The sequence below is a fragment of the Molossus molossus genome, unplaced genomic scaffold, assembly GCF_014108415.1.
Source record: "Molossus molossus isolate mMolMol1 unplaced genomic scaffold, mMolMol1.p scaffold_m16_p_13, whole genome shotgun sequence".
NCBI classification, from domain to species: Eukaryota; Metazoa; Chordata; class Mammalia; order Chiroptera; family Molossidae; genus Molossus; species Molossus molossus.
Genome location: NW_023425348.1, coordinates 87,318,960 through 87,328,594, shown reverse-complemented (window position 1 = coordinate 87,328,594; position 9,635 = coordinate 87,318,960). Strand labels below are relative to the sequence as shown.

At 55.6% G+C, this 9,635-nt stretch overlaps 1 protein-coding gene across 2 annotated transcripts; it reads right to left on the bottom strand.

The window, feature by feature from the left end:
- Positions 1-1,371: 1,371 nt before the first annotated feature.
- On the bottom strand, positions 1,372-7,982 carry MS4A15 (membrane spanning 4-domains A15). 2 transcript variants are annotated; one of them, XM_036259249.1, is made up of 6 exons: positions 7,752-7,982; positions 4,939-5,061; positions 3,590-3,646; positions 2,786-2,878; positions 2,305-2,418; positions 1,420-1,563 (listed from the first exon to the last, which is right to left on the bottom strand). In XM_036259249.1, exons 1-6 carry the CDS (start codon positions 7,974-7,976, stop codon positions 1,447-1,449), a joined length of 729 nt encoding a protein of 242 aa, XP_036115142.1. In that variant the 5' UTR covers positions 7,977-7,982; the 3' UTR covers positions 1,420-1,446. The 2 variants fall into 2 exon arrangements, with proteins under 2 accessions (XP_036115141.1, XP_036115142.1); XM_036259248.1 differs by lacking the exon at positions 4,939-5,061 and having other exon boundaries at positions 1,372-1,563; positions 7,752-7,981.
- Between the last annotated feature and the right edge of the window lie 1,653 nt (positions 7,983-9,635).

Here is a 9,635-nt window from a genome sequence, read left to right as displayed (position 1 = left end):
TAATCACCTAAAACACCATGTAACCTAGGGAACCACTTTGCAAATAAATTGGGCTGCATCCAGAGATCTGGAGCATTTGCTCCCTTGCGATGCTCCCCCTCCCTCCAAGGGGTGTCTGCTTGTAGTTTATTGCATTGCAGTGACCCCCGACAGGCCCAGAGAGTTGGCGGGAGAGCCCTGTAGAAGCAGCCATGACATCAGATGGAGCTGGGTTCAGACTTCAGCATTGCCTCTTCACAGACTGCTGGCCTTGGGCACTTGGTTTAACCTCTTTAAGCTTCTGTGTCCTCAGTTGTAGAGTGGGGACGTGAATGCCTGCTTATTTGGGCTCAGACAGGGACAGAACAAGTGTAAGGATCATACCACACAGAGCCCAGAGCCCAGACATACCCTTTAGCTGTGACAGAGGGACAGTTATGCAGGTCTTCTGATTAATATAGGACAACACTTAGAAGCCCCTGGGGTTAAAAAGAAAAGTAATCACAGTGAGACCAGCTCAAAATGTAGCCACACTGTTTACTTCTGTCTGCGGTGTGGATAAGATGAGCCATCCACCGGGCCTCCGACAATAGGTGGAGGTGTCTTCTTAGCCCCAGCCCCAGCCCCAGCCCCAGCTCACGGCAGCCGTTAGGCAGCCTTGCTCCTCGGGCTTGGGGGAGGGGGAGGGGTGCTGAATGGCACAGAGAGATCCTGAGCCTCCTGGGGAGGGGTCACCATCACTGTGCTTCTGTGGATGATGTCGGGGTTCAGTGGGTTGGCCTCAGCCTTCCCCTGCCCTGGAAGGTGGGCAGGGCCAGAGTCAACACCAACTCCATTTTACAGGTAAGGAAAACAAGTGTTTTCAGAGCAGTGGGTGACAGTGCCTGACTTAGACCAGGACTTCAGGGAGCCCAGGGGAGCTGGGGCAGGGCAGGGGGTGCCTCTTATATGTCACTTATATGCCATCGGGTTCAATGCATTCATTTCTGGGTGAAAAAACTGAGGCCTAATGACATGGCAGCAGGTTACAAGGACGGAGCTGCTCCTGGGCCCCCGAGTCTTGAGGTGGGGCCACTGCCAGCAGTGTGGCTGGGGCAGCTAGGCTCATGACCGCCTTCTAGAGGGTTCTGGGCTCTCTGAGCTTAATGACATTTCCAGGTCCGTGGGCCAGGGCAGCCCCTGAATCTGTGACCCAGTGACCCAGATGCTGTGTTCCCCTGTGAGCAGAGAGAGATGCAAAGCAGCACAGAAAGCTGAGGGGGGTCGGGGACACACCCCTTGACATCAACTAACTCTTTTAGGAAAGAACCACTGTGGGACATGTGTGGGACAGAGGTCCCTGGGGAAGACTTCACTGGGGAGCCCAACGTGTGAGGACTGGGGAGGGGCTGCCCCAGATTAGCAAGGTGGGGGTGGGGACAGGTTGGGCCCAGAGGGGAAAGGCTGGACGCCAACCGGAGTGACCAGCTACTCGGACGACTCCTTGGGCACATATGCCACATTGTCATAGGCAGGGGGAGGAGAGGCTGCGGGGCTGGGGATGTTGAAGTCTGTGCTGAAGGCGTTGGGCAGGAAAATCACAGGCTGCGAAGAGAAAGAAAACCCAATTGAGAGTCCTAGAGGTTTCTCGCCGGGCGGGGAGGTGTTGCAATAGTGTCCTCTTGTGGGCATTCTGAGAACAGCACCCAGTAATGACTTCTGCCAGCCTGAATGGGCCGCTGTCATCCGTTCAAGTGATATTTCAAAAAATATTTACTGGGGTCAACTATGACCCGGCCTTGGGAATACAGCAGTGAACAAAACAGACAAGTCTCATTTCTCGAGAAGCTAAAGTTCTTTCTGTCTGGTCGGCCCTGCACTGGTTCGAGCCTCCTTGGCCCCCACCTCTCTCTCGCGGGCTCCACCCCCTGCCTTGGACCAACACTCTTGATTGATTTCCCTTTTTCCTGCTCTACTTACCCTCCCCTTTGAGCAGATCTGTCTGCTCAGACTTTCACCAGCCTCACCTCCCATGGTCTGCATTTTCCCGCAGGAGGCCGCACTTACTCCGACTGGTCCCCTGAGCCCAGGACCTTCCACTGCTCTGCACCAGGGCTCCCAGAGCAGCGGGTCCATTGGTGCTGGCGCCCCCCTGTGGCCATGAGGAAAACAGCTCCATTTTCCGGCAAAGACTTCTTGGATTCCCTCCATTTGTGAGAGTGGAGCTCAATGAGGCCCAGGCCTTCTGGGTTGCTCCCCAGGGGGAAGCAGGGAGGGTCCGGAAGCAGAGCGCCTCCCCAGCAAGCAGCCTCCCTCAGGGGCCCAAGGTGAGGCAGAAGTACTCACCGCGTTGGCTTGGGCGCGGGTGGCTTGGCACCCAAAGTGGGTGGCAATGACTGCGATGAAGAACTCCAGGATGGTGAAGATGGTAAGCACAGCCAGATAGCCCCTGCCCACATCCTGGGGACCCAAAACCCACAGTTCAGGCAAGCTGAGAGTTCTAGAATCGAAAGGGAAGGGGGCCCAGAGCAAGAATAACCTGCCTACGGTCACACAGCCAGTTGGTGGCAGAGCTGAGTTGGAGCCAGTCCTGCTGCCCCTCCTGTGCCCTCCCCTCACTGTGCCAGCCTGTCTCTCTGTTCCCCCAAGCCCATGCTTGGGGCAGCGTCATGGGGTCTATGTGCTCTTGGATCTAATGGGATTGGCAGGCCCTGCCAATGCCAAGGCCTTGACCACCAGGTATTGCAAACCCCGACCGTCCCCACCCCCTGGATTTGGCTCCACCATTCTCCACGTTCCCCACTGCCGGGGATGTCTGCAAACACACCCAGTTAGTGACACCAAAATCCATGAGCAGAATGGCTGTCCCGGCAAAGGCCGCTATGGAACTGAGAATGTTCATCCCCAGGCTGCTCCTTACCTGCACGAGGGAGACACAGGAGGGAAAGGAGGAAGGGAAGAGGCAGGAGAAAAAGAGAAGACCGGAAACCCAAGCCTCCCACATCCAGCCCTCCCACGCGGGGGGTAGTGGCCCCTGACTCCAGTTCCTGTTGACTCCTCTCCTTCCCTCCTATCCTTCCCCAGGACCTGAGGATAATGGCCCTGCTCCGCAGTGTCCTGTCCAAAGCCTCTATCGCCTCCCTGTGGCCCGCAGAAGGCACCAGCGCCTTCCACGATGATCTGGACCTTGAGCGTCTCTGCATCGAAATTCTTTCTACTTCCTTTCCCACATCTCTGCACTGGTCCATGGAACCACACACGGTTTCTGCAGCAGTCTTGCCCATGGCCCTCCTTGAGGCCCCATGCTTTTCCTTTGGTGTTTCTCAGTCCTCCTGCCCACTGGGGCGCAGCTTAGCCACTCCTCCCTCAGGAGGGCTTCCTGCATCTTCCCTTTGAACAACCATGAGCGCTTTGTCTGAGGACTTCACTTTCTGCCTCGCAGTGTATTTTGGCTCCTCCTCTCCTGTAGGGCTCTGTCTGGGATGTCTGGGTGCTGTGCAGCACCTGGTACTCAGCAGTCCCCCCGGAAGTGCTTGTGGAAGGAGCTGAATGGGTGAGTATATTGGGGGCCCTAGTGGATGGAGTCCCACTGTGGCCTCACCCTTGCTCTGGGTCCCCTGATCAGACTTACCAGGCAGCTGGCGTGGTCCTTCTCGGCTGCCACAGAGAGGGACCCAGAGAGGATGAACTGTGTGAGCAGAAGGGACTCCTGTAAGGCTTTGGCTAGGACACTGGGCAGGACACACCATGGCTAGGCTCTGTCGAGGCCGTGGGCACCAAGGAGACGGCAGTGGCCTCTTGGCTGCCACCTTGTCTGCCTCCTGGCCAGATACCTTGGGATCTCTCTGGTTACTAGGGGCCCCTGTCCAGGGAACTAGCTGAAGCTTGCAAGATGTTCTCATTGACATCACATCACCAGAGTCTCTTAGGGAAGGCATTGTGCCTTCAAACATTCACTCATCAATCATTTGCTGAGCAGAGTTGAGTAAGAAAGACAGGACCCATTTTCTCACAGGCTTCAAGTCTAACTGGGGAAGACTGGCATTTAGCAAGTAAACAATCGAGAAGGCTTATTAGCCGACATTTCCCTCAACTTTGGGCAATGATGGACTATTTGAAGGGCCACAGCCTGTCCCTGCAGCATGGCCAGGTGACCATCCTGCTCTAGATATGTGCCAGTTTCTCTGGCTGGGTCCCAATTTTGGGGGTCTTGAGCTCTTGCTGGAGGCAGCCTGGGGCAAGGGAAGGAAGTCACTGTGCCCTGGGTTCAGGAACCCCACTCACTGGAGGGATGACTCTCTAAAGGGAGAAGCATTGCAAACGACAGTCACCATTTGGTGCAGAATCAAAGGTTGGGAATTGGCTCCTACATGCATTAGCTCTTGATTTCCTCAGACTGTGGGGTAGGCAGGGCCAGAACTCTGGACCCGATTTTTAGATGAGGAGCTGAGCTGCAGACCTATGCTGCTGCTGGTGGTGGTGTTGGGGGAGGGGGGCTGGGCTGGGACCATGCAAATGCAAAAATGTTCACTTTAAGTTGGAGATTCTCCAGCTGGGGCTGGTGGCAGGTTGCCGGGGATGGCAGAGGGATGGGCTCAGGGGCTTCAGAGCTGGTCAGATTCCCAGGTGAGGGAACTAGCTCGTGGTGGGTTGGGACTCAGGAGGGGAGCTGGTGGGTTTCTGCAGGCAGGGGTTTGGCTGCAGGGTGAGGCTTAGGACCCAGGTAACACAGGTCGTTCGTGTCCTTATCCTCTGCACCCATCCTCTTCATCCCATCCTTTTCGGGAGCTTTCTCTGTGCCAGGCTCTTTGTTGGGAGCTTGGCATACAGAGGAACGGGGTCTGGCTCAGGTTGAGGAGTTGGATTTGTCTCAGGCCCCTACCTAGAGGCGGTAGTGTCCAGGAGAAGGTGATGGGGGTGGTGCGCAGGGGGCAGAGGTAAACCTGGGCAAGGCCCCCCCCCAGATGACTTCCCACTCACGCAAGCTCCTCCCCAGAAGGGGACGCCGCCTTCGATGAAGAGCATCCCCACGCGGCCGCGGCGGACCATGAGCAGCACGCTGCCGAAGCCCAGGTGGATGAGGCCAATGAGGATCTGGACCGTCTGCGGGGAGCGGGCGGCTCAGCCAGGCGTGCAGGCGGGCTCCACACCGCCGCCTGCCGGCCGCGCAGGAGAGCGCGCGCTCCCCGGCTACTCGGGAATAAACTCAGATTTCATTCTTTTGAGATATCTTTATAACAACCATAAAACACAGTTTTGCAAAGGAAAGGAAGTTCTCCACAGCCCGAGGGACCCACCTGCCTGTTTCCATGTCTCTACGAGTCTGCATCCTGCGCTGTGCTCTGACCCCGTGGCTGCTCCCCGGTTTTCTTCGCCCTCATTTCACTGGCATCGCATTCCCTGCTGCAATGCTTCCCGGTTCCTTCCTCATTCTCCACGGAGGTTCCCTGAGCATCTTTCTCATTTCAGCGCCTATCATTGCTCCACCAGCTGTGGGTTGGAGCTGACCCTGCCCCCCTGAAATCTGGAGTTGGGTTTTTTGTTTGTTGATTTGTTTCATGCCATTGATCCATTCCCAGAGGAGGAATGCTTTCCCCAAAGATGGGCACGTGAGTTTTTCTGGTAATTTCTGCCACACTTCTTTCCAAATGTTTTTGGTAGCGTCTGAATTCTAGGGGACACTGGAGGCCCCTGGATTCAACCTCTGCCTGATCCAGGAGCCCTTTCCAGCTTCTGATTTCTAAATGGACTCCCCAGCGACAAGGTGCTCACCACCACCCAAACCAGCACAGTCCACACATAGGCAGTTCTGACTGTGAACAGCAAGGATTGTATTCTGGGGGGTCCAGCATGGATGCTATGGAGCAGTGGGGACGAAAGTAGAATTTGACTGTCAGGTCGTCCTAGGGTACAAAATGTCACTTAACAATTGTGTGGCCTTGGGCCAGTGACCCAGCCGTGGCAAGCCTCAGTTTCCTAATCTGTCCTGTGGGAACTATGATCACTATCTCAAAAAGTGGGGATGAGAACTGGGGAGACAATGCAGGAAAATTGCTTGTCATAGTAATGTTCCTCTTGGGGCTGCTTAATAAATAAGAGCTCTCCTCCTCCTTCTGCCTCTCCTCCTCCTCCTTCTGCCTCTCCTCCTCCTTCTGCTCCTCCTCCTTCTGCTCCTCCTCCTTCTGCCTCTCCTCCTCCTCCTTCTGCCTCTCCTCCTTCTTCTGCTCCTCCTCCTTCTCCTTCTGTTCCTCCTCCTCCTCCTCCTCCTTCTGCCTCTCCTCCTCCTCCTTCTGCCTCTCCTCCTCCTCCTCCTCCTCCTCCTGTTCCTCCTTCTGCTCCTCCTCCTTCTGCCTCTCCTCCTCCTTCTGCTCCTCCTCCTCCTGTTCCTCCTCCTCCTCCTCCTTCTGCCTCTCCTCCTCCTCCTTCTGCCTCTCCTCCTCCTCCTTCTGTTCCTCCTCCTCCTGCTCCTCCTTCTGCCTCTCCTCCTCCTTCTGCTCCTCCTCCTCCTCCTCCTGTTTCTCCTCCTCCTCCTCCTCCTCCTTCTGCCTCTCCTCCTCCTCCTTCTGCCTCTCCTCCTCCTCCTTCTGTTCCTCCTCCTGCTCCTCCTCCTTCTGCCTCTCCTCCTCCTTCTGCTCCTCCTCCTCCTGTTCTTCCTCCTCCTCCTCCTTCTGCCTCTCCTCCTCCTTCTGCTCCTCCTCCTCCTTCTGCCTCTCCTCCTCCTCCTTCTGTTCCTCCTCCTCCTGCTCCTCCTTCTGCCTCTCCTCCTCCTTCTGCTCCTCCTCCTCCTCCTCCTGTTTCTCCTCCTCCTCCTCCTCCTCCTCTGCCTCTCCTCCTCCTTCTGCTCCTCCTCCTCCTGTTCCTCCTCCTCCTCCTCCTTCTGCCTCTCCTCCTCCTCCTTCTGCCTCTCCTCCTCCTCCTTCTGTTCCTCCTCCTCCTGCTCCTCCTTCTGCCTCTCCTCCTCCTCCTGCTCCTCCTCCTTCTCCTTCTGTTCCTCCTCCTCCTGCTCCTCCTTCTGCCTCTCCTCCTCCTTCTGCTCCTCCTTTTGCTCCTCCTCCTCCTCCTGCTTGTCCTCCTGCTCCTCCTCCTCCTCCTCTTCCTCCTCCTCCTCCTGATTGCTTAAGCTATGTTTTCACCTTCCATTTGGAGAAACAGAGGCCAAGGGACAAACTGAAGATATTCCATGTGTGTATATGGGTGAATACATATATCCATCCATCCATCTATCCACCCACCCACCCACCTATCTACTATCTAATATTTATTCTCTCCCAGAGACCAATATCTCAAGGCCATCTGAGATTGGAAAAAGTCATAGAGGTCAGCCATCATGAACTCTCAGCTGGGTAGCAGCTGGCCCTCACCCTCCACTTCAACTTTATTTCTTTCCCCTCCTTCCTTTGCTCATTACATTCCAGTTATGTCAACCTTGTCTTTTGTCCTTGAACAGCCACACTCTTTCCCACCGCAGGGCCTTTGCACTTGCTTTTCTCTGTACTTGGGGAACCCTTGCTCCTAGATCTTCCCTTGGCCGGCTTCAGCCCAGCAGCTAGGTTTTAGCTTAAAGATCGTCTCCCCAGAGAGACGTTTCTGTCCACCCTCCACAGTGTTGCCCCTCCCCCACCCAGCTTTAGGGGTCCTTGTCTGTCTAGTGCACAGCTGAATCCTCAAGACCTCACTAAGTATTTTTCGACTGCTTGCCACCCCTCCAAGGTGTGCAGGAATGCTCTGGTGCTGGGGTGCACCCTCTCTCCTCAGCACCTACGCCTCAGGTCGTCTGGAGAGGCCGATCTTACCCCTAAAGCCTTGGGCTCTCCAGTCAGGAATGTCTCCACTGGCCGAAGGTCGGGCTGCTGGGTGGCCCTTGGCGTCTGCGCCCCCATTGGTGGCTCCTCGAACTGCATCATCCCGGGAGGCTGGCACACGGACGTGGGCAGAATGGCTGGCGGTGGGCGCAGGCCGCTGGCGTTGTTGGGCGGGATGACGACAAACACTCCATTGCTGGCGGGTGCCGCACACATCGTGCTCAGAGCGCTCGGAAGATCATGATGATGACGTGATGGTTACCCATTTGCATGGAATATTTTAGTTTATCAACAATATACTACCTACCACCCCGCTCACTGCAGCCCCCCACCCCCAGGATGGCACCAAAATCTCTGATGGTCTGCGGGGAGCTTCCCTTGGAGAAGTGAATGGGTGTCCAGTCTCTCTAACCCTAGGTGCCACCTTATTAATCTCTGCTCTATTCCATGGGAAGGACTTTTAGGAAGAGCATGTATTTAAACCTCCTCCTTTCCCCAGAGAGGGCACCTGACTTGCTCAGGAACACCCAACTAGTCGGAGGCAGAGCTCAGCCAGCAGGGGTCTGTCCTGCCGGCACTGGAACACTCAGCCATTCCCTGTCGCTGCCCTGGCTAAGGAGCTTGTGTAAATAATAACCCCAGGGAACTTCCTGCTGTGAGGGGTCTCTCTTCCGCCACCAGGCACTCCCATTAACGTAGCATGGACTATGGATTACAGAAACGTATGTGTGTCTGGCCCAGCTGTCAGGATGCGTTTCCTAGGAAACAGCAGAGTGAGAAATCCGCCCGGTTATATGGTGAGATTAAGGACAGTCTTTCTTCTCAATGGCATTAGGTCAGCACATGGCTCTGGAAATAGCCACGATTTGAACCCTGGCCCCTCTGTCACTGCGAGACAGAGGAAAAGATAGCCAAGCCCCCTTGCCTCTGTTTCCTTCCCCGTAGCGTGAGGATAATAACACTGGCAGAGTCTGGTGTGAATTAGACTGAAATAACACATACAAACCCGATAAAAAGCCCTCTTTTAGAGAGTGACTATAAATAAGGGTCAGATTCAGAGCCGCTGCCCTCAGAGTCTGGAGTCTAGGAGCAGGGGCAAGAGACATTCGCCATCCAGGCCAGGGAGCGGTTATTGAGCATTTGCTGAGCCCCAAGCGCAGGGGCTGAGAATACAAAGGTGAACTAAGTGAAGTCTGGCAGGCAGGGCCACTGCTAGGAGACAAGGGTTAGTGGAGGAAGGGACGACTGGGGGAACTCGGGGGCCTGCACCAGGGTCCTCAGAGGCCGCTGCTCCTCCTCTCTCCCATCCTTCACCCCACATTCTTTTGCTTTTCTCTTTCTCTCTTTTTCATCTCATTTTCCTTCCTCACCCATTGGCTGCTTCCCTCCTGGCCAGACATATCGGAGCCGAGCAGCCAGTGTCTGAAGACGCTGTTGAAGACCGCCTGGCGCGAGTCCAGGAAGTGGGAGTGGAGAGTGAGCAGACCCCTGGAGGGCCCGGACTGAGGAGGGGCCCCTGCCCCACCGCCTTTGCTTCTTGAGGTGTGACTAATGAACATTTGGGCCCCCATGTCATTCCAAGAAGAGACAGGCATGCATTATTAGTTGTGCTTAGAGATGAGGAAATGGGGGTTCAGAGAGGGTGAGGGTGTCTCCCATGGTCACACAGCACCGCAGTGGAAGAAGTCGGATAGGCCCTGGACCCCCATCTCCCAGTAGAGTGCCTGCTAACTTTTGTTTGTTTGTTTTTAATCCTCACCCAAGGACATTTTTCCAATTTTTGTTCAGATAGAGTGGGAAGGAGGGAGAGGAAAAGAGAGAGAGAGAGAAACATTGACGTGAAGGGACACATCGAGTGGCTGCCTCCCACACGAC

Coding starts and splice junctions, on each gene's coding strand:
- MS4A15 (XM_036259249.1), bottom strand. CDS start 7,976: ATGTGTGCGGCACCCGCCAGCAATGGAGTGTTTGTCGTCATCCCGCCC. Junction 2,879..3,589: donor AGGACCACGCCAGCTGCCTG/GTAAGTCTGATC, acceptor TCCCTCGTGCAG/GTAAGGAGCAGCCTGGGGAT. Junction 2,419..2,785: donor ATTTTGGTGTCACTAACTGG/GTGTGTTTGCAG, acceptor TTGGGTCCCCAG/GATGTGGGCAGGGGCTATCT.